The 25,109-nt window shown below is 32.1% G+C and overlaps 1 protein-coding gene across 1 annotated transcript in view; it reads right to left on the bottom strand.

Moving 5' to 3' along the window:
* Nucleotides 1–370: 370 nt before the first annotated feature.
* Nucleotides 371–25,109, bottom strand: part of LOC143043796 (coronin-7-like) — a 34,366-nt gene continuing 9,627 nt past the window's right edge. The window contains exons 11-26 of the mRNA XM_076215977.1: nucleotides 24,019–24,161; nucleotides 23,480–23,575; nucleotides 20,332–20,457; nucleotides 19,480–19,717; nucleotides 18,573–18,751; nucleotides 17,934–18,042; nucleotides 17,002–17,088; nucleotides 16,217–16,359; nucleotides 15,392–15,496; nucleotides 13,118–13,203; nucleotides 11,495–11,633; nucleotides 8,398–8,604; nucleotides 7,897–8,032; nucleotides 7,469–7,560; nucleotides 6,207–6,293; nucleotides 371–397 (exon numbers count right to left, since the gene is read on the bottom strand). Of these exons, the coding sequence (XP_076072092.1) occupies nucleotides 371–397; nucleotides 6,207–6,293; nucleotides 7,469–7,560; nucleotides 7,897–8,032; nucleotides 8,398–8,604; nucleotides 11,495–11,633; nucleotides 13,118–13,203; nucleotides 15,392–15,496; nucleotides 16,217–16,359; nucleotides 17,002–17,088; nucleotides 17,934–18,042; nucleotides 18,573–18,751; nucleotides 19,480–19,717; nucleotides 20,332–20,457; nucleotides 23,480–23,575; nucleotides 24,019–24,161 (2,000 nt within the window). The remainder of the gene's footprint in view (nucleotides 398–6,206; nucleotides 6,294–7,468; nucleotides 7,561–7,896; nucleotides 8,033–8,397; nucleotides 8,605–11,494; nucleotides 11,634–13,117; nucleotides 13,204–15,391; nucleotides 15,497–16,216; nucleotides 16,360–17,001; nucleotides 17,089–17,933; nucleotides 18,043–18,572; nucleotides 18,752–19,479; nucleotides 19,718–20,331; nucleotides 20,458–23,479; nucleotides 23,576–24,018; nucleotides 24,162–25,109) is intronic.

The raw sequence follows: 25,109 nt of genomic DNA, 5'->3' as shown, positions 1-25,109 counted from the left end.
TTTACTTAAACAAGAATGTGTCCATATTACACGGATGCCCCAATCACACTATTATTTTCTATGTTTAGTGGACCGTGAAGTTGGGGTAAAAACTCTAATGGCATTGAAATCAGAAAGATCATATCATAGGGAACATGTACAGTATATACTAAGTTTCAAGTTGATTAGACTTCATCTTCATTAAAAACTACCTTGACCAAAAACTTAAACCTGAAACTTGCACTATCCTTTTCTGTATTCTATGGACAGTGAAATTGGAGTCAAAACAAACGGACGAACAGACGAACGAGCGAACGGATGCACAGACCAGAAAACATAATGCCCCTCTACTATCGTAGGTGGGGCATAAAAAAACAACCTTGACTATATTTTAATGTAAGCATAAAAGTCTATTTATCTGTAAATACAGAAGGATAGAATACTTTAATTTAAAATTTTGGTCTGGCTGGCTGTCGTCTCCTGGTAATTAAAAATAATCTGTCCAAGTTTCATAAAAATACCATGAAGATTTGACAAAGTCATTGACCTCCAAAATAACTTTACACTTGTGGAATCATCACTTACTGTTGGAAGACAATTTAATTTTGAGACCATTGAATGAAATACGTCAGAGTGCAGTCTTAGTTTAAAGCACTGTAAGCATTTGATGATTGCAGCTTAATCTTTAATATTTCTGTTAAATTTATTTACAACTTCTTTAGACCATTTAGCATGTATATTAGACATATAGATTCCAAAACTGCAACAAGTGTGTAATGATATTTCTCCACTTGAGACAATTAAATTTCAATATTTAAAGCGCAAGGCTTGCTTAGTGGAGAAATATCATAATACACAAGTTATAAATGGTGGAATTTGTTTCTCTTATGATTTTTATCCTTTGTTTTCAGAGATTTAAAGAAAGTTGTGTACTTTTTATTTGACGTCATGAGGCATGGTCACCTTTTATCATGACGTCATAATAGGAAAATTCAGAAGAAAACAACAAAATTAAACGTCACAATTAAATTTAGACCAATCATTGTGGAGAACAGATTTTTCACTAGTGATGAGAACTTTTTTTCTTACACCGATCGAGAAATGTGAAAATTGCGCAAAAATGAGAGAAATAGATCTCTCTCTTGTTGAAGAACATAGTGTGCATTCCTGTGGGAATTGCTAATGGTTGTTCAGCAGCAAATATTACACACCTTTTCAAGTTATAATGTTCCATGGGGTTGAAGGCAAGTATGATAAAATTGAGAATGGAAATTGGGAATGTGTGAAAGACACAACAACCCGACCATAGAGCAGACAGCAGCCGAAGGCCACCAATGGGTCTGGCATAAGAGTTCACAAAGCAGCAACAAACAAAATAAACAATATCTGCAGAATTTAAATATTGCACTTTATTAACAAATATAATTTAATAGGCAACAATAAGTTAATGGTCCAGTAACAATGTCTATAGACTGGAAATTATTTCATATAACAAGTAATGTGTATATAATTAATTAATGTTCATTATAAAATACTGTAAAAAATAATTCAAAAATTCAAATGATGAAATGAAACACTAAACAAATGCATTAATCTTCTTAAAAAGAAGACATATTTGCCAACTTCTTAAAATCTCCTTCTAGGATTATCAGCAATAGACGACCTTATGCATCTCTTACAAATTAATCTTACATTCTAGGGATTTGAATTACTTAATATGTGCTTAAATGCCATTTTAGCTTCTTTGAATGCCTGTTTTGAGGTATTCAGTTTACTTTGGCAAGTAGAATAATAACACTAATATAAAAAGTCGCAAATCTGTTAAACTTGGATTTTTCTTTATTTATCTTAAGTAAATTTCAGAATCACTAAGCGCTATAAAATATCCTCGAAAATAAGTTGGTTCACTGTACTTAAAGGGATAACATGTTCACCGATTTGACTCAAATTCTTATATTTTATTTATAACAATGTAAAACATTTTTCCAAACTATCAAAAGTATAAATTAAACAATTTACAGGACATGGTCTCAATAAGATTTAGCTTCGTTTCGTGTGAAATTTAGCCAAGACACTATCTAATTATCTATCGAGTTGACCTTCTATGACCATATAAGCGATGTAAACATAAACATAGATATAAATAGATTAAGCAACTCGAGCAATTTGATTTTTATAGGTCTGTTAAATTTTGTATTATAGATTAAAAATTTATGTTTATGGTTGTTTTTACTTATAAAAGAATGATTTTTTGTGGATTGAATCAGTTAATCAAATTATTTACCTTTGTTTCACTTTCAATGTTGACATTCTGTTCCTTTAAATACCTGTACACAGACAATGCATGCCTTTTTCTCTCTTTTTCTACAGGGTTAAATTCGAGTTCACATGAATAAGGATTTAATGAGGTCAAAGTATTCACTTGCAAGTGAATAACTCATTATCAAAGTTTATTACCTTAATTTGACAAAATTGAACCATTTTAGCTGATAAAAGCAAATTGTTATTTCACTATTTCACTTTCATTAATGATTGAACAAAACAAAAAATCATACTTTTGATTTTTTATATATCTCGTAGCTAGTACCCCTTTAATGCAGGATTTTAAGAGTTTGGTTTAAATCGAGAAAATGTGCAGGTCTTGTCAGGTTTTGTCTAAATTTGTTCTGGTAAGGATGTAGAAAACCTCAAATAGTGCAATATTACTTTTTGTAGCATAATTTTACTAAGCAAACTATTTCACATAAAATGTGTTTACAATACTTAACAAAAATTATTACTCTGAAAACTTTACAACAATTTGTGCTAAGATTGTCCAATCAATGAAAATTATAGTAAAAAAATGCATTTTCACTCATTATTTTGTGGAATAAAGGTAGTGTATGATAGATATCTTATGTAAAAATTTAACTTTGATGTAAAAAAAAATTTGAGTGACATGCACATAATACATGTATTTTTTTTTAAAATTTAGATTATTTTGTCAGATTTTATTGTTTTTCCCCATAATTTCTGGAACAATACATTTGACATTTTAAAATAGTAATTTTTTTATAGTCTTTTAGATTTGACAGTGATATTTTGGCAAGGAAACAAATCACCTGCCTCTGTTGTCTTTTTCAATAAAAATGGTTTTAGTACTAAGGAATTTTCACAGAAATTAATGTTTTATCTGAAATTGATTTATGATTTGGTTATTTTTTTTAAAGTGCTTAGTTTTAGTTAAAGGGAGACAATTCAAATATAATAAGGAGTTAAAATCCAAAAATAAAAATAAAATTTAGAAATAAGTTAATATTGGGATTCAAGCCTTTTCATGTGGTGGTTTTTCATTAGAAAAATTAATTAAAAAAATGTGTCTTCTTTAATTAAATATCACAGTTATGATTAAGGTTCTAGCAAAGAAAATTTAAGACAAAGGGAGATAATTCAAATAAAATAAGAAGTAAAATCCATAATTCTTTCCTAACAAAAATAATTAGCCATTTATTAGGCTATATTATAATTGTAGTCTTTCTCTGTGGTTATTCAATACAAAAACAAATCAGTACATAATTGTTTGTAAAAAAGATGGAATGATAATATAAAAATCTGCACCAAAACATGCTCATCAAAAATTAATATAGTCATATGTTTAAGGTGAAGAAAAATTAAAACATTAATATAAATGCATATTTGACCAATATATAATCAAATATGATATAAATATGACACGAGACATATGCATCAATACATAATTTTAAATTTCTGCATTGGTTATTGTTTAGTTTAGAATGATTCAACAATCATTATTTTGACCTAAATATTGCTATTAAAATTGCTATTCTTTGGTCCCATGAATTGTATACAGGCTTCTTTCAAATCCAATGAATTTTACTGGTGGAATTAGGACATTGCAGCAGTTTTAATTTCAGTACCAAACCAGTGTTGAAAAATAGCCCTATATAAGAAGTTTTAAAAATCCCCAGTTGCCAAAAATAATGTTTTAACATATAATTGCTCAGCATCCAAGTATTTCTTTTTTTTTCAATCTTCTAACAATATTTGTTAAATGTGCATGGAAGACAATTAAACTGGACACAATGATGAAATGTCTCTTCTTTGTTCTGCTATAGATCAGTCATCACCCTGAGAAAAATAATAATATTAATTATTACCCTTTTCCCTTCACCTGTATGAAAAAAATGATTATGGCTTTGTGATATGTTTCACCTGTCCTCAATAACTGAGGACTTTTATATAGAGTGTTCTTCTTATATATGTTAGCGGCAATAAGTGAAATTAGGCATTAAGCTTAAATCCTAGGCAATAAGCTAACGTCTAGGCTGTAAGACTATTACCTAAATGGTGTTAGGCATTAGTCTTAAATCCAAGGATTTAAGCTTTTAAAATCCTGAAAAATGTGTGCAGGCATTAAGCTTAATGCCTAAAATATAAATCCGGGTAAATAAAAGTTATTCATTTAAATAAAAATATATTTGTTACATAATAATACAATGAGAACTGAATAAAAATATTGATAAAATAATATTTGTTTAGGAGAGGAATAATGAATTATTTGCAATTATTTTCTGTGAAATACAAAATGAATCCCTGTAGAATATGGTGATGTTGAACTGTCTTTGTGGCATTGATCCGCATCGGATTTTCTCCAGGTGCAATGCTGGATTTTTTTTAAAAGGGGGAGGGGCTTGATTGAAAAAATAAACGAATAATACTTATGAAGGCAATTTGAGTATTTTCATTAGAATATCGATAAAATAATAATTGTTCAGGAGAAGAATAATAAATCATTTGCAATTATGTTCAGTGAATTACAAAACGAATCCGTGTATAACATTAGCAGTTCATCTTTAACTGATCTAATCACAAACTAATACATGTTAACTAAGATAAGTTTCAAAGTCATTAGACTGTGACTGAGGGACGAGGCCAAATATTCTCCATGAAAATGAGATGTGCCAATGCTTATATAACTGAATACCAATCAACATTGGCCTACCACTAATTGTTCCCATTGAACTGACCTAATCACAAACTAATACATGATAACTAAGCAAAATTTTCAAAGTCAATAGACCATGATTAAGGGCAGGAGCCAAATTATCTCCATGGACATGAGATATGCCAATGCTTATTCAACTGCATACCAAAATATTATTGACCTACCACATGTGGTTACCCATAAACTGACCTAATCACAAACTAATACATGTAAAATAAGCAAAAGTTTTGAAGTCAATAGACCATGACTGAGGGGGCATGGCCAAATAATCTCCATGGAAATGAGATGTGCCAATACTTATACAACTGCATACCAAATGATTGACCCACCACCTTTGGTTCAGCATAAACTAGACCTAATCACAAACTAATACATTGTTGACGCCATTGCCGCCGACGCCGGAAACAGCATACCTATGTCTCGCTTTTTGACTCCATCAAGGCGAGACAATAAGAAACTACTTGATATCAGGAATACATCACCGAAAATACAAAAATTCAAGAGTTCACTTATTGCCTGAAATTGTGTTCGTCAATAGGTTGAATAATCATCATCAGATTTTAGGAAATAAGCTTAATGCCTGAAAATTTCAGGCAATAAGTTAATGCCTAGGCGTTAGCTTATTGCCTAGGATTTAAGCTTAATGCCTGATTTTACTTATTGCCGCTAACATATACATATTTCAGAAAACGTATGAATCTTTCTTAGCTGCGGTAAATGGTGTTTTTGGGTAGCTGTATTACTTACTTTTATCTTATTCATATATCCCCTTTTATTAATATATCTTGCTGTTGTCTCTGTCATGCCTCCCCATCCCCCAAAAATAATGAAAAAATAAAAAGTTTTTTTTAATTAAAGGAGTTTCAGCTAAGTCGAATAATTCAGTCCCTCCCCAGCATCGATCTCTCCTACGTGCGAGGGCCTGAATTCCTTACACGATAAAAACTCTTCATGAATACTGTATTTTGATTGGTGCCCTGTAGAAGAGGTGACCAATCAGCAATTTTATCAAGTTTGGTTAATCCCTAACTAATTCCAAATGATTTTTTCATTGTCAATGCATTCAGGTGTTAATTGAGTAATCGAAGATCAGCGGAATATAACGACTGATTTATTCAGGTTAAGTTTCAGCCTGATTATTATAATTTTTTTATGTGACTATTAAAGAAATACAAATGTATAAATCAACAGTGAAACCAACTCTTGACATCTATTGACTTACCCATTCATCATCGTCAACACCTTCAGCTAAATCTTGTGGTAATGGCGATTCTTTTATTTCTAATTTCTTTGTCACTGCATCAAGTAACTACAATATATATAAAAGTTTTATCATCAATTAATGATAAATATAGTTCATGTATAATTTATCATATACAATATCTGGTTCTGATACCCCCCCCCCTCCCCCAAAAAAAAATAATATAAAAAAAAAATGAAGAAAAAAAATGGAAAAAAAACCGCAACCATATCAGCACAGCTTGTAATGAAATAGGTCACTAATACTTTGTTATGTAAACTAACTGGTTCAAAAAGTTTGTCCCCCCAAAATAATAGCAGCTTTTTTTTAAAATAAAGCAATCCTAATCCATGTTAGAATTTCCAGCTTTTCAAAAGAGGAGACAACTTTAACTGAAAATTCCACTTGATAAAATTGAGAATGGAAATGGGGATATGTGTCAAAGAGACAACACCCCGACCAAAGAGCAGACAACAGCCAGAGGCCCTAAATGAGTCTTCAATGTAGCGAGAAAATCCTGCACCCGGAGGTGTGCTACAGCTAGCCCAAAATCAAAAATACTAACTTTGAAATACATTAAGGGGACAGACCTTGGTTCAGGGAGATAACTCTTTAAATCAGTTAAGCGTTTGTAAAAGTCAAGTTCATCAATGTAATTTAAGCATTTACCTGAAACAGATTGAAAATAATCAATGTAACCTAGAAGCTTAGAATATATTTTTGAAAATGGTTGACACAAACGTACTGATGATTTTAAGAGTTATTTCCCTTAATCTAGGTCTACCTCCTTAAAAAGAAACTAAAATTAAAAATCATTCAAGACTAATAACTGACTTGGGAAAGGCACAAAAAAAGCCTCATACTACACCACTTCTACTGTTTCAATTGTTACATAAATTCTGTATCTACTCTAGCATACACAAACTATGTAGAGAAATATTGATAATCCTATTTTGTATAAAATCAAGGCAATTGTATAAATCTCTGGTTTGGTTTTAACAATACATGAAAATTCATTTTCCATATAAACTGTATACTGTTGAAACAATTAAAATGGTTTTACAAACAAATATTCTAGATACATTTTTTTTGTGTGTCAATTTGAGCGGATTATGAAATTTAGATTTTTCACAGATATTTGGTTTGGCAAATGAGTTCATACAAGATTTAAGAAAATTGTACTGCATTTAACACTGAATTAAATGATCCTCAGTATATAACAGTTTTATAATCCTATTTGTTACCTCTTCTTTCTTCTGTTCATCACTTTTATATGTATTAGGATTAAAACTTTCATATTTCCTCTCTTTTGGAGCCTCTACAGGTGCCTCACTCACTATAATAAAATGGATAACTAATATATTGATTCTACATGAGGGATGATCATGGAAAAGGGAGGAAATCACAGATGGGTCAAGATTAGAAAATTGCAAAATTAATTTGCCTCAATGATGACTAGAAAGGGCTCATTGTGAAATATAGTAAACCACTAAATATTCCTTCACAAAAAATAGGGTAGTACTTTTAATCTCATGTTTATTCTTTTTTTAATATCCACAGTTCATATTGATTAATACAATATTTTAAAATTTAAAAGTAATATGGTTAGACATGTCAAACTTTCATGATTATTTTCGTTTTTGTGTTATTTTTCTTTCTATATAAACCTTACATGGCTTCATATCCTTTGGTCTCAGACTGACAGTTCGGGGAGGAGTATTGGCCCCTGAAAACCACTCTGCACTGGTCATAACTGGTTTGTCAATGACCTTGGTATCAGGGAAGACATCATCTTGGAAATATTCAGTCTAAAAAAAAGAGCAAAAATATTTAGTTGCTTATCCTTCTCTATGTGGTTCATTATATGATAAAAACAGAACAAATATAAAAAGGCATTTTGCAATATTTAACATTTGCTTTTCATACAGTTGTGTCAAAGTACTAATTTTAATGCTTCTCTTGGTATTATGAAATAAAACAAGATATGGGGTATGCATGAATGAGACAAGGTCACAGATAACAAGGAGTTAATATACATCATGATGTTCTATTTGACCTCTAAATCTTTAGAAAATGAACATACTGCTGAACCATGAGGTTTTATTTGACATTATTTAATACTTAATTAATCTGTATGACCTCCAAATATTTAAAATATAAGCCATTGACTTACCTTAACTCTGGGAAGTGTAAAGGAAACTGGTTCAACAGTGTTATTTGTTAACCTCCAACCTTTAGCAAACTCTATTTTCTTGACATCACAGCATGTCTTGGGTAGGAATGATAGAGCCTGGTGGAGTCCGTCAAATTGGACCGGAGACAGTGGAAAGATATGTGGATGTTCTGTGGATATCTCAAAACTGTGGACAATTCCGTCACCCTGTTATAACAAAACAAATTTATACATACATACATATTTAATAAGAAGATGTTGTATGAAGAGACAACTATCTATCAGATATCAAATGATGTAAATGTTTGCATAGGTTACCTTAAGGCCTTTAACAATGAGCAAAACTCATATCTTGTAGCAAGCTATGTTAACCAATTTGGATGAGTTAAACCAATAACCTGATTGATGTAAAATTCAACAAACTAAAAGAAAAAATGATATACAAGGGGTCCCTTATGGGGGGTGTCAAAGTAATCACATAATGTGGATTCATTATTATTTGTTGGATACCATGTTGGAATTCATGGGTACAGTTAAACCACAAAATCAATTGTTCAACAAATGATAATTTTATAGACGTGTATGCAGACATCTTCAAAACCACGAAATTAAATATCCACGAACAAACAAGTTTTCCTTTATCCATTTTCAAAGAAATCAACATAGGTAAAGTATGACCCCAAAATGAACAGTTATGCAAAAAGAAATATTTACATAAACACTTGCTCAACATTAAAGCCGAATGACAGGAGACTTTATTAACAAGAGTGCACACACTGAAATGTCTCCCCTTCATTACTAATCATTGTTATTATATTGATAGTCCTAATTATAAAGCTTTATTACAACTGTCACATAAACTAACATTAACCAAGAAAACTAAATGACCAATGAACCATGAAAATGAGGTCAAGGTCAGATAAACCATGCCAGGCAGGCATGTACAGCTAACAATTTTAACAATGATTTTATTGGGTTGGGATGTACAAAGATATTGACTATTGGTGCAAATCATGTGTAAAGTGTGCAATGAGAAAAACTCCAAAAGGCCGGAAACCTGCTCCTATGTTGCCAATTCCAGTGGATGGACCTTTTGATAGAGTGGGCGTTGACGTTCTTGGCCCATTTCCTCCAAGTTTACAAAGTAATCGATACATTGTGGTGTTCACAGATGATCTGACTAAATGGACAGAGGCCTTTGCAGTTAGGAATGCAGATGCTGTTACTACATCAAAGCTTTTTTGTAGAGGAGATTGTGTGTAGGCACTCAGCACCAAGGACATTACTGTCTGACCATGTATATATTTAATGTTTAAAAGATTTTAGACTGAACAAAAATCCTAGTCAGTTGAAGTTCATAAAAGAACCTTTTTCAAATAAGTGTCAGTACAATAAGTTATGAGTGATTTAGCCAAAAATAGCAAATTAGTTAAACAAGAGTGTTATTTTTTTTTTAGAAATATGACTTTCCTTTCATAATGCATAAAAACCATGCAATACTATTGTTATTGTTTAAAACATTTTGATGAAAATTTGAAGAAAAAAAACAATTTAAAAGACAATTTTTATTATACGCTTACATTTACGACAAAATTTATGTCGATAAAAAACCTCCTGATCTGAGTCTTAATCCCCTGACCAAAATTTCCCAATCTCCTGATCTGAGTTTTACAGTCCATCACATGTATGATTCTTCCATACAACAAATATAGTTGACCTGTTGCTTATAGTTTAAAAAAATAACAGACTAAAACACAACAAGAGTGCACACGCTGAAATGTCTCGCCTTCTTTACTAATCATTGATATTATGTTGATAGTCCTAAGTATAAAGCTTTATTACAACTGTAACATCAACTTAACATTAACCAAGATTAGATAACTAAACAAAGACCAATGAACCATGAAAATATGGTCAAGGTCAGATGAACCATGTCTGGCAGACATGTACAGCTAACAATGCTTCCATACAACAAATATAGTTGACCTATTACTTATAGTTTAAGAAAAATAGACCAAAACACAAAAACTTAACATTGTGCAATGAACCGTGAAATTGAGGTCATGGTCAAATAAAACCTGCCGGACTGACATATAGATCATAAAATATTTCCATACACCAAATATAGTTGACCTTTGGCATATAATATTAGATAAAAAGACCAAAACTCAAAAACTTAACTTTGACCACTGAACCATGAAAATGAGGTCAAGGTCAGATGACATTTGCCGCTAGACATGTACACCTTACAATCATTCCATACAACAAATATAGTAGACCTATTGCATAAAGTATGAGAAAAACAGACCAAAACACAAAAACTATCTATAACCACTGAACCATGAAAATGAGGTCACGGTCAGATGACACCTGGCAGTTAGACATATACACCTTACAGTCCTTCCTTACATCGAATATACTAGCCCTATTGCTTATAGTATCTGAGATATGGACTTGACCACCAAAACTTAACCTTGTTCACTATCCATGAAATGAGGTCAAGGTCAAGTGAAAACTGTCTGAGGGGCATGAGGACCATGCAAGGTACGCACATACCAAATATAGTTATTCTATTACTTATAATAAGAGAGAATTTAACATTACAAAAAATCTTAACTTTTTTTTTCAAGTAGTCACAGAACCATGAAAATGAGGTCAAGGACATGTGACTGATGGAAACTTAGTAACATGAGGCATCCATATATAAAGTATGAAGCAGCCAGGTCTTCCACCTTCTAAAATATAAAGCTTTTAAGAAGTAAGCTTACGCCACCACCGCCAGATCACTATCCCTATGTCGAGCTTTCTGCAACAAAAGTGGCAGTCTCGACAAAAATTATTTGTATACCTGTTATTAGTTGGCTAATTGCAGGATAAATACGGGTACATCTATGGACTCATTATATTTTATAATGTGAGTACAGTATGTTTTGCTGTCATAGTCGGTCCATGTCTCATCTTGAGTAAATGTAGGGCGACAATATTATCAAGAGCAATAACACTTAGTAGGGGTCAAATGACCATTTCAGTCATGTTGACATTTAGAAATTTTCCTGGGGCTGAAGACAATTGGTCTAGTATCCTGTTTACTACTCACCCTTCCTGTTACAAACAGTGTTTGACTATCATCATCATAGTAGGGTACCAGTACTGCAGGATTAAAATCTAACTGATGAATGTACAGAGGAGATTCCAATTTATCTACGTCATAAACGTATAGCTGTCTGCTGCAGAGTCTATAAAAAATAAAACAAATATTTTCATTTTTTCCCGTTTTGAAAATACAAAGTACTGGTACATGTAGTAACTCATAGCTAAAAAACATACTTTTTTCATCAGAAATATGTTACAAAAATGAATTTTAATAGCAGAATCATTTTTATGGCCCCGCAACGAAGTTGTCGGTTCCATATAGTGTTACCCTTGTCTGTAATTCCGTCAGTCATGTCAGTCCGTCATTCTGTCATTCCGTCATTCCGCTCAAACCATTATACAGAGATTTTTTCTCAACGACTTCAGATATAGGGCTGATTTGCCTCTCCGTTTAAGTCACATAAAAAAAAATCCGCTTATTTCAAGTAAAAACTATAAACTGAGTTTGGAAGCTTATTCATTTTGCTCTACGATGAAAATTTGTATATGAGTTAACCATGATGAGTTACAAATCAACTTCCAGTTTCGTTCCAATCGGCTAATAAATGCCGAAATTACGGGCTATGGACTTTGATAAATTGTTGAAAATCACAGTTATACAGACTTTTGTTCTAAACGCCTTCAGATATTGGACTGATTTTTGGTATGCAAATTAACCGTGATGAGTTACAGACCAAGTTAAAGTTTTGTTACGCTCCGCTAATTTTTGTTGAAATTATGGGCTATGGACTTCGATAAATTGTTGAATATCACAGTTATACAGACTTTTTTTCTAACACTTTCAAATATTGGGCTGATTTTTGGTATGTGAGCTAACCATGATGAGTTACAGATCAAGTTCAAGTTTTGTTCCGCCCTGCTAATTTTTGCCGAAATTATGGGCTATGAACTTTGAAAAATTGTTGAAAATCACAGTTTAACAGTTATACAGACTTTTTTCTAAACGCTTTCAGATATTGGGCTGATTTTTGGTATGTGAGGTTACCATGATTAGTTACAGATCAAATTTAAGTTTCGTTCCCCTCTGCTAATTTTTGCCAAAATTAAGCGTTTACAGCTTTCAAAATTGTTGACAATCACAGTAATAGACTTTTTTTCTAAGGATTGTTCTTATACTGAATATGCATATTAATTTGCTAATGGATGCTAAGCAGCCATCCATCATTATTATCATCACCTACTTTGTGCAGACACAGTAATCTCTGCAGAAATATCTAGTAAACAGGGCATTATGAAATACCGCCTTGTTTCTAGAAAAAATAGCATCCCACTATCTATAAGAAGTAAATTTCAGATAGCATCACATTACCACAATGCTAAAGCCTAAAGGGAAGAACACTGCGAGTTCGATTGGTACAGGTAAACCAAGAATTTTAGCATTCAACAATCTACAAATTTCTTTTTATGGAGACTTTTTCATTACCACACAATCAAATACTAGTACCCACAAGAATAAAAGTGTTGTTCCTCAATAAATGAAAGTTGTCAACATATGAATGCTTTCTTTTGTTACATTTTTCAACCAAATTTTCTTGTAAAATCCAATAATAACCAGATAAAAACTTACTTGTCAAATCCAGTTATAACCAGATATTTCCCGTTCAATGCCCAAACAACTCTGGCTCCTCTTGGTCCATCTGGGCCTTCTCCTTCCTGGAATAATTAAAGTTTGAATTCTTTTTATTATATCTACACTTCTGTGTTGACATCTAATATGATCATAGAAGTTGTCATGTTTCTAAATTAATTGTGAACCAAAATTTAGATTGATCGAAAATACTAAGGATTATCGCTTTTTACGAAAATGTCCTTTGATCTTGCAGACTGATAATTTTCTTTCTCAGCGGGGTCGAGTGATATGAAAATTATTGCTAGAAACTAAGGGGCATGTGGCGTTGCTAATGAAATTGACAATATCGTCATAGGTAAAATAGTGATAAACAGATTGTCATTGGTCATCTAACTCAATTGCTTTTCTAAAGAGAAGTAAACCTTTTCTCACTTGAGCCGGTATGGTGAAAGTGGGAAAAGCAATCTCGTTTAGATGAACAACGATAATTGATAATTCTAGCACAGGAATCTATTTATATCAAAGCTCTTTTGGAAAAACCTTATGGATGTTTGGTCCTGAATGTTCTTGTTTACTTTGTACTTTGGTACTTTGTTTGGCCGATTTAACTTTTTAAATAATTAGCCTGGTATCTTTCATGAGTTATTCTTTCTCTACATGCTATTTAGAGATGATATCTGAAGATTTTGACCTTATAAGTGCCAGGATCTGGAAAGGTAAAGATTTATAAGAATGTGTTTTTGGCCTAAAGTTCAAGTCTCTGGACCAAGGATCCGGAAATTTTTTCACCTAATTTCGGTCATTTTCAAACAACTTAAAAGTTGATGCCCCTTTTCAAAAGATGATTGCCAAAATCACATTACTGCATGAGACTTATTATTAGTATGATCATACTCGATCGTCATGTTCGTAGCATCAACAAACTTGTTTCACTGTTGCATCGCATTTACTGCATGATTTGTCCTACCATTTTCCAAAAATCGATCAAGGGCAATTAAGGGAAGGCAACAGTTTAAAAATAAAATGATTTTAATGACTCAAAACGATAATATTCTCAGTTATCGCTTACTTTTCTTTCGATTCTGAAGTCAAAATTCAAACCGGATGTACTCCGACAATACTAATACGAACAATTCCGGACTCATTTCCGGGATTAGTTTTGTTTATCCAAATCACAGGAAATCATCGGCTTTTTAATATTTTACCTTTCATAGTGTAAGAATATTTATTAAAATAGTTGCACTAGCTTTATTTAGGATGAAATTATTTGAAATTTACGATTAATTGTCTAAATCTGTGGAAGAGAATTTCAAGCATGCGTATAACATAGTAAACAAAGCACGTGTGTCAGAAGTAAAAAAAAAAAATTCTACAAAATTAAACAAGTTTTAATTTGATTTTAAATCTTAATTGACAATTGTCTGACCTGTTGAGTAATTAAATAATGAAGCCAGTTCGTATGGAATTTTTATTTCTTTATAATAATAGTTTGGAGCTTGTGATTAATTGCCAGGTGTGAATTAAAAACACAGGTAAAGAGATTAGCAATTATTAGCCAATAGCTCCCCGGAGGCATTGTTTATATAGTTATTAGGAGGGCCCTCAGGATTATAACACTTTATTGGAGTGGCAGTTTAATTGCAGGAAGTCGATAACAAAACAAAAATATGTTCAAAATGGCGATTTTGAAAGTCGATCTCAACGGAATGACCAAAATTATTAATGTTGAAAAATAAAATTTGACCTAAATCCCAATTAAAAGTTTAGGACATTATAGTTTCAGTTTAGGACATGACTGGCAAATATGACCGTTTCCGGACCCTTGCTCTGGACTATATGTATATATTTTGGTCAGGGGGTGTGGACAATATTTCTAGAGAGAGGTAAACCTTTAAAACGCATAGACACTACAAATTTGGATAAACCACAGAAATGAACTAATTTAATAACATAGTCAGCTGAAATTAGAAGGTTACTATAAATTCAGAAATTATTTCAAAGTTTTTATTATTGTGAAAAATGCGACAGGGTTTTAAATGCAACGATGTCAGCTGGCATTTTGAATTTTTATATGATTGAAACAGGATTTTTTTCAATATCGCAAAAAATAGTAAATTAAGATTTGGATCCCGATGCACCACCAAAATGTAGGGTTTGAATTTAGAACCTCACTTTTCACAGGCTAGTGATACAGTAGTTTGTTAGACCAATTCTATACAGAGGCCCTCAGTATTATACATTAATGCAACAGATTTTTATAGTTTGTCGTACCTTTATAGCATCTGGTGACTTTCTTGGATCAAATATTCTGACTTTTCCATCTTTACACACTGTAGCCAGGTATCTGCCATCAGGACTCCATGCTACACAGAACACCTACAAAGGGAGATAAACCATTCACTACTATTTTGTATGGATTCATTACTGATCATGGGATACCAATGTTTGTATATTTTGTGGGAACAGGTACTGGTGAATCACCAATTTAAATGTTTCAGAAATCAATTTTTTCTCTAGGCTTATATGCAAATAAAACAAAAATGTGTCCCTAGTACACGGGTGCCCCATCCGCACTATCATTTCTATGTTCTATGACAGTGAAAATGGGGGAAAATCTCTAATTTGACATTAAAATTAGGAAGATCATATCATAAGGAACATGTGTACTAAGTTTTAAGTTGATTGGACTTAAATTTTATCAAAAACACTTATCAAAAACTACCGCAACTAAAAACTTAAATCTGAAGCAGGACAGACACAGGAACGAACGGACATACGCACAGACCAGAAAACATAATGCCCATAAATGGAGCATAAAAATATCAAATATCCATGCAAGATTTCCACAATCCATGAAATTTGGTACCCCAATCTCCTGTTTAAGTAGGCTATGTACTAAAAATGTTTGCCTTCAAGACCTGTATATATATACATATATGAACAAAATGTTTTCCTTCAAGACCTGTATATATATATACACACATTTCTGGGGAAAACTTTTTGAATTCTTGTAATTTTTAATCTAATTCTAGCATCTCTTCTTACCTATAAAGTAAAAAAAAACTTTTCAAAGCCAAATTATAATAAACAATATACCTGATCTGGATGTGTTGTGAGCTGTAGTTTTTCCTTGCCTTCAGTTAAATCCCATATTCTAACAGTAAAGTCATAAGCTGATGAAACAAGTATATCACTGGCTAATGGATGGAATCTGACAAAATACAGCTTCTCTGTGTGTCCTACAAATATTAAAAATAAAATTTAGAAGGAAAATGGGGAATATGTCAAAGAGACAACAACCCAACCAAAGAACGGCCAAAGGCCACCAATTGGTTTTCAATGCAGCGATTAAATCCACATCTGGGCCCTAAATAAAAAAGTGTACTAATTCAGTGAAAATGGATGTCATACTAAAAATGTTTAGAAAAATTATTTTATGCAGGCCATAACTTGTTTGTCTGGGCCCTAAATAAAAAAGTGTACTAATTCAGTGAAAATGGATGTCATACTAAAAATGTTTAGAAAAATTATTTTATGCAGGCCATAACTTGTTTGTGATTTACCATGAGAAAGATTTAGTTGCATAGAGTTGCTATCCTGGGTATTGATAACATAATACTGTTACACAGTGTTCTCCCCAGAATTTTCAAATAGAACAATGGAAATAAACATAGCACTGGTTTTCCAAAAAAATATAGCACCATAGCTCCTTAACATTCTATCATGAAATTATCCAAGATAGCACCATGGTGGAAAGTATAGCACCAGGGTACCACAGAGCCTTAAGGCCCTTGGGGAGAACACTGAACAATATAGTACAATATCTGTCAGATTTGGGAAAATAAATTACAGAACTTGAAAGTCTGAATATTGATTGTTACCCCTAAGATACATGGAAGGTTCTGTAACTGTTTCTGTAAGTCCTCCCTCTGGTATGTTCCAGATCCATACTTTAGCATCATCACATGCTGAATAAAGAAAATAGATATACACTTAATCATTTGCTCTAAGGAATGAAAGTTTAATTGATTGTTTATTATTTACTTAATATCTGTTAGTAAATATACAATCATGTTCAGTTCAGCATGTACCTGTTTGGTTTTCATAGCCTTTACCATTTATTGGTATAGATTTTTTTTGGTAATATTTTGGCTTCAAACATTACTGAAAAGACAATGAAATACCCATCTTGTGTGCAGTAAATTTGGTATTGTTATATATTAATCAGGACAAGAACAAATCAACATCATCTCAATAGAAGCAGGGCAGAAAATGTAGACATCACTATTGTTTAGAGGTCTAGAGTGTGAAGTCACTTGGCTCTGAATTTATTTTTACCTATATACATTAATATAACACAAGGAATCTAACTAACATATGTGAGAAATGTCTTTGGGACGTGCAATTCCGTTATATTTTGATTCTGAGGTTGCCTACCTCTCTGAAACGTGTTGTTTTGTAAATCTACATTAAATTAACTACAAAAAGGGGAAAAGCACACCTTTTTTTCTATTGTAAGAATCATTTGTAACAGGTCTTTCAAAATATTTCAACATTGAAAATATTTAGGTAATTTATTTTTTAGAGACAGGTGCCTGAGGGAAAAGTGGGAAAAAAAAAGAATGTGTCCCCAGTACACCGATGCCCCATCCGCACTCTCATTTTCTATGTTCAGTGGACCGTAAAAATGGGGTAAAATCTCTAATTTGTTATAGTTTAACAATCACTTTTTGCTTGTAGAACTGGGTTCCTATCAGGGGATCATATTTAAGGCCTATGTCTAGAAGGGGAGGGAATATACACATATACATACACACAGCTAGTCTGCTATCATTGAATGGATCCCACACATAGTCAGTAGCTTTACTTTTATGTTGTAATACTGGAGTCCCAGTGTCTGCTAATCTTCCTGGTTTATTGAACTGTAAAAACAATTACATACAAATAAGATGTTATCATGAGTAAAGGCAGTTGTGACAGTAACCTAATATCAAGAGCAAATAAAATAAAGAGCTGCGCTATAAGGGCATGATACACCTGTTGCCCTTTTTGTTTTTTTTCATGCTTTAAATGATTTTTTTTTTACATTAATTAGACTGTTAGTTTTCTCATTTGAATTGTTTTACATTTGTCATTTCAGGGTCTTTTATAGCTGACTGTTAATTACTGTCTTTTTCATTTTTTCTCAATTGGTTCAATTTTTTTGTGGATCAAAGAAAAATTATTTTTGTGTGGACATTTGATTATTTATATTGATAATGTTGCCAGTGTTTGCATATAAGCCTAAAGAAAAATTGAAATTTGTTGAACATTTAAATCTGTGGTTCACTTATACCCATGAATTCCATGAACAATGGTATCCCATGAAAACTAATGAATTCACAGTATATATGCAACTGTATAAATAGTTTCACAATGAGGTAAAAACACCAAAGGAGTATAGCATACCTACCTCTAGAACAGAGAGAAGGCCACCAGCTCCTTCCACTGGTACTACACATCTTGTTTGGTTAGCATAGAACATGTCACTTTCTCCTGGTACCCCATGATAAAGTTTTCTTATATTATCTATATGAAGACTTTTGTGTAGTGTGTGACCTTTCAGATATTTGAACTTTGATTGTCGAACAGCTGCAAATTAAAGATATCAATACAACCACAATCAGATAAATTTATGTTAGAAAACTCTTGCGACATAATGTGACAAAGATTGATTTAGTAGTATTAATCCCTGTATAATGACGAAGTTCGTGACCTCGTTCTATATTACAGATTTTGCTGGCATTATGTCGACCGAGCATGCCAGAAAGCATATAAAAAACAAACATGACTAATTGATAAGTGGATAACAGTCTCCAAATTGGCGTTTTCTGTGGAAAAAAAATATTTTTGTTTCAAAGACAAATTTAAGAAGTACAAAATATACATTTACACGTCTTATCACAAATATTTCTGACTGTGTATGGTTTAAGAGGAGTTGCAGCTCAATAACATTGGTCTCTTCTATTAGTAGTATAGGTACCACTGTATTGATTGAGATACAATACAACTCATCTCTATTTGGAAATATGTTCTATTTTACCAGAGAATCTGCACCACTTGAACTATTATTGCATACAACAACCACTTTTCCATTGCGATGTCAGATATTTTTTAAATAGTCAAAATTTTAAGGAAATCTTTGAGATGTCCAGTTTTGCTGGACAAATAGGGATAAGGTGTATAATGTACATTCAATACAGGAAAATTTCAATTTTCAAAACTTTTTTTTATTTAAAATTTGAAATTTGTTAACAACAAACATGAATATAGCATGAACAATTTTTCAAAATAAAATACACTTATAAATCAAAATTTACCTGTAAATACTTTGGTGACAGGTTTATTAGCTGAAGTTAAGGCAGGGCTTTGTTCCTTAGGTGTGTCTGAACTTCTTTTGGTGGGCGTGCCAGCACTTTCCTTGGTGGGTGTGTCTGTAGTTACTTTAGTGGGTGTGGCTTGTTTTGGAATGACATTTGATGTATCTTTTCCTGAGTTCTCTGGTTTAGTGGTTTGTGGAATGTCTTTGGTATCTTGTATCACAGATTTGCTTGTTTCCTGTTGAAAATATTAATACAACACACTTAAAAATACCAATGAAAATTGATTTCATGGCTAACAATCATTGTGGAAAAAACTATTCTTATTAAAAAATCTAACATTTAAAAAAACATTTATTTAAAACAAAAACAAAAATGCTTATTGTAGTGATTTAACTATTTTAAGATATTTTTTCTTATCTATAAATCAAACATTTGGATGTGAGTGTTCCTGTTGAGCGTAAATCCAGAAAAGCAGTTTGCATTTATATAGTGATTCTATTTCAATAAGCATTTATTTACAAAAATATGTAATGCTCATTTTTATAGTTTATGAATGAAAATACAGTTGTTTTAAACGCAATAGCTGTAAACCCAGTGAAAATCAAAAACATATTTTTTTTTCAATTAATCTCCCTTTAAAAAAAAATAATCTCCAAATAATATTGTTTTTATTACATCACTAAAGTCATTCTAACATATTCTGAAAATGTCGCTCCCTGTTACATTTATAACTATGTTTTTTTTCATGTTTTAGTAGTTCTTCGCTATCTGTATTAGATATGTTTGTGTTTGCTTATCCCATATGGGTGTAATTTGCAAATAAAATTATAATTAGAATTAAAATGCTACCTTTGGTTTTGTAATCTCTTTGGTTTTACTGATGCTATTGGTCTGATTATCTCCCTTGCTGCCTATTGTCCTACTTCCTGTTTGCCTTTTCTTTCTCTTTGCTGGATCTAAACTTGTACATTGTACCTTTAAAAAAGTAAATTTACTATGTACATATAATTTAATTTTGGATGTAATGCCTCTTCTGATTGGCTCATATCAGCCCATAGACATAATTTAGTCATGTGACCGTGACATCATCAAGTTTTTTCATGGTTTTCTACGGTTTAAAATGGAATTTAGAATTAAATTATAAGAAATGACTGTAATATTTTTTCTGTCTATTCGAAATAATATAAACTAGAGGCTCTAAAGAGCCTGTGTCGCTCACCTTGGTCTATGTGAATATTAAAGGAATCAGATGGATTCATGACAAAATTGTGTTTTGGTGATGGTGATGTGTTTGTACATCTTACTTTACTGAACATTCTTGCTGCTTAAAATTATCTCTATCTATAATGAACTTGGCCCATTAGTTTCAGTGGAAAATGTTAGTAAAAATTTACAAATTTTATGAACATTGTTAATAATTGACTATAAAGAACAATAACTCCTAAGAGGGTCAATTGACCATTTCGGTCATGTTGACTTATTTGTAAATCTTACTTTGCTGAACATTATTGTTGTTTACAGTTTATCTCTATCAATAATAATATTCAAGATAATGACCAAAAACAGCAAAATTTTCTTAAAACAAACAATTAAGGGTCAGCAACCCAACAACGGGTTGTCCGATTCATCTAAAAATTTCAGAGCAGATAAATGTTGACCTGATAAACAATTTTACACATTGTCAGATTTGCTCTAAATGCTTTGGGTTTTGAGTTATAAGCCAAAAACTGCATTTTACCCCATGTTCTATTTTTAGCCATGGCGGCCATCTTGGTTGGATGGCCGGGTCACCGGACACATTTTTCAAACTACTAACCCAAAAGATCATTGTGGCCAAGTTTGGATTAATTTGGCCAAGTAGTTTCAGAGGAGAAGATTTTTGTAAAAGATTACTAAGATTTACGAAAAATGGTTAAAAATTGACTATAAAGGGCAATAACTCCTAAAGGGGTCAACTGACCATTTCAGTCATGATGACTTATTTGTAAATCTTACTTTGCTGAACATTATTGCTGTTTATAGTTTATCTCTATCTATAATAATATTCAAGATAATAACCAAAACAAGCAAAATTTCCTTAAAATTACTAATTCAGGGCCAGCAACCCAACAACGGGTTGTCTGATTCATCTGAAAATTTCAGGGCAGATAGATCTTGAACTGATAAACAATTTAATCCCATGTCAGATTTGCTCTAAATGCTTTGGGTTTTGAGTTATAAGTCAAAAACTGCATTTTACCCCATGTTCTATTTTTAGCCATGGCGGCCATCTTGGTTTGACGGCCGGGTCACCGGACACATTTTTCAATTTACTAACCCAAAAGATGATTGTGGCCAAGTTTGGAATAATTTGGCCCAGTAGTTTCAGAGGAGAAGATTTTTGTAAAATATTACTAAGATTTACGAAAAATGGTTAAAAATTGACTATAAAGGGCAATAACTCCTAAAGGGGTCAACTGACCATTTCAGTCATGTTGACTTATTTGTAAATCTTACTTTGCTGAACATTATTGCTGTTTACTATTTATCTCTATCTATAATAATATTCAAGATAATAACCAAAAACAGCAAAATTTCCTTAAAATTACTAATTCAGGGGCAGCAACCCAACAACGGGTTATCCGATTCATCTGAAAATTTCAGGGCAGATAGATCTTCACCTGTTTAACAATTCCACCCTGTGTCAGATTTGCTCTAAATGCTTTGGTTTTTGAGTTATAAGCCAAAAACTGCATTTTACCCCTATGTTCTATTTTTAGCCATGGCGGCCATCTTGGATGGTTGGCCGGGTCACCGGACACATTTTTTAAACTAGATACCCCAATGATGATTGTGGCCAAGTTTGGTTTAATTTGGCCCAGTAGTTTCAGAGGAGAAGATTTTTGTAAAAGTTAACGACGACGACGGACGACGGACGACGGACGCCAAGTGATGAGAAAAGCTCACTTGGCCTTTTAGGCCAGGTGAGCTAAAAATGTGGTGCACACTGTTAAATAACCTGCTATGCGCGTTATTCAGTGTGCACATTTTTTTGTTATTTCTTCATAGACAGAAAAAATATTACAGTCATTCCTTAAATAAATAATGATAAAATAAAATAGTAAATGGTTAATCTCTTTTATTCTAATCCTAAGACTTGTCATTAGGGCTGTTGCATAAAAACATACATAGGACCCAGGGTAAGGCAGCTTGAATTTGCCACTACAGGTGAGAACAAAATACAATGTTAAATATGCTTGAATGTACGAGGACTCTAAATTTGCTCCTAAAGAAGGTTACTTTATTTTTAAGGACTCCTCTTGGTACAATAAAATGGAAAAGCCCTTCACATATATGTTATTTAAAAATGTACACCCAATGATTTTGTTCTTGTATTTGTATAAATATTTGTAGATGAAATTGAAATTTCTAACTGCTAATGGTAATTTAAAATCAAAGTTTTTGGTAGGCTTTGTATTGCCTTGTCTTCTTTATAGTGTTTTCTAGTTGTTTGTATATTTGTTGTTTTTATATTTGTTGTTTTTATATTTGTTGTTTTTATATTTGTTGTTTTTATATTTGTTGTTTGTATATTTGTTGTTTTTCTTTTCTGTTATGGTACATATTAACATTCTCCAAGACTTTTAGCCATGGCGTTGTCAGTTTGTTTTAGATTTATGAGTTTGACTGTCCCTTTGGTATCTTTCGTCCATCTTTTATATCTGATTGTCCCCATGGCATCTTTTGACACTTTTTTTAAGACCACACGAGTGCCCCGTGTTAAGAGAGAGTCATATCTCTTGCACGTTAAAGACACCCTTGTAGATTTAAAAAAAGAGTAGGCTAATGCCGCTACAAGGCAGCACTCGCAACCGCAAAGTAGAAAGGGATTAATATAAGTTGCAAAACTTCTTTCCAAATCCACTATAAATAAATATGTTTAAACTAAACCACTTGCCATACTTAAATGTACTTTTTTTTATAAAACTGGTTGACTGTTATATCTTAATTAACATACCTGAGCATTTTGACCAGAGAACCAGTCATCAGTGGATAATGCTGGTTCCCCACAAGGTGTGTCTGGGAACAGATCGTCATGGAATTCTTTGTAAGACTGAAAAGAATTTACCAATCTTCATACAATATGATGTTATAAATAAATACAAACAGGAATTGATTTAAGATAAATAAGGGCCTGGTAATAAAGGACTTGGGATAACTATAGAACCTTTATTCAATGTTTTTGACTAACAAAAACAAATGTTGAAATTGAATAAATAAGGCACATTTTGCCTGTTTCTCGTGATAAGATTTAGCCAAACATCTAAGAACCAGCCTACTCTTTAATGCAATTGAATTTTTCATTCATAGAAATATTTTCTGCAATTCTTTTTCATGTGTAATCCTTACATCTTCAACCTGAATATATATCAAAATATTCTAACATCTAAATGCGCTCAACTTTCTGGGTACTATATAGGGAGTAGGTAGAACGTTTGATTTTGTCAGTATCAGAATTCTGTTAACCTCCCCTGCCATTACATTTAATGCACTCACCTTTCTGGGTACTATATAGGGAGTAGGTAAAACATTTGACTTCGTCAATATCAATATTCTGTTAACCTCCCCTGCCATTACATTTACCGCTAGCTTAGGTACCAGTCCTGCTCCTTTTATCTGTTCAGTGGAGGCTACTGAATCTAAAAAAATAATGAATTGGCAATTTCCCAATTAAAGAATTCTATAAATGTGTAACAAAACAATGTAAGAAAAAATCTTTCTGAAAGACAATACGTTATTTACAATAAAAAATCTTAAGTAGTATAAGTTCAGTGGTTGTCTCCTAATTCTAATGCAATTCATTTGTAAAGATAGTTTTCCTTGGATATTTCCAAATGTTTTGAAGGGGCAAATTCCACTTTCTACCAGTCCGTAACAGTAAGCCACCATTTTGAATTCTGCTAATCGCATTTTGTCTACAATGTATTTTTAAATTGATTAAATTGATGAAAAGATTAAAATTAAACTGATTTTTTTGTGGAATGTAATTTCTGAGGCCCCTCATGGGGGGGGGGGGGTCCTAGTAATCACATAATCACCATTTTTTTGCCAATATAATCACATAATCATTAAATATTTGCTTATCTTTAGTAATCAAATAATCATAAACTAAAAATACAGTCCTAGGTAATCAAATAATCATGAAATATTTGGCTTAATCAAATAATCATTAAAAAAACGGCCAAGTAATCACATAATCAAAAACCCCATGAGGGCCCTCATTTCTCAAAAAATAAACAAGGTAGTCACATTTTGAGCTTCAAAATCTCCTTTTGACAAAAATGTACCAATCTAAAGTGTACGAAAGGTATAAATACGTCTAGAGTTTTATGTTTTACATCGTGAGTATACATATGACGTCAAATTGTTTAGTTGCTAAAGACATTGCGACAGTTTCACAGACTTTTTCATTTATGCCATTTTATGCCAAAATATTTATCATATGGTTTATATTTTAATATGCAACAGTTTGGTAGATTGTCGTTTGTTGATGTGGTTCATATAAAGTGTTTCTTGTTTCTCGTTTAAAAAAAATAAATCGATTAGACATTTGGTTTTCCTGTTTGAATGATTTTACACTAGTCAAT

Source organism: Mytilus galloprovincialis, chromosome 8 (genome assembly GCF_965363235.1).
Source record: "Mytilus galloprovincialis chromosome 8, xbMytGall1.hap1.1, whole genome shotgun sequence".
NCBI classification, from domain to species: domain Eukaryota; kingdom Metazoa; phylum Mollusca; class Bivalvia; order Mytilida; family Mytilidae; genus Mytilus; species Mytilus galloprovincialis.
The sequence above is the reverse complement of the archived record's forward strand: the minus strand, read 5'-3'. Positions and strand labels throughout refer to the sequence as shown.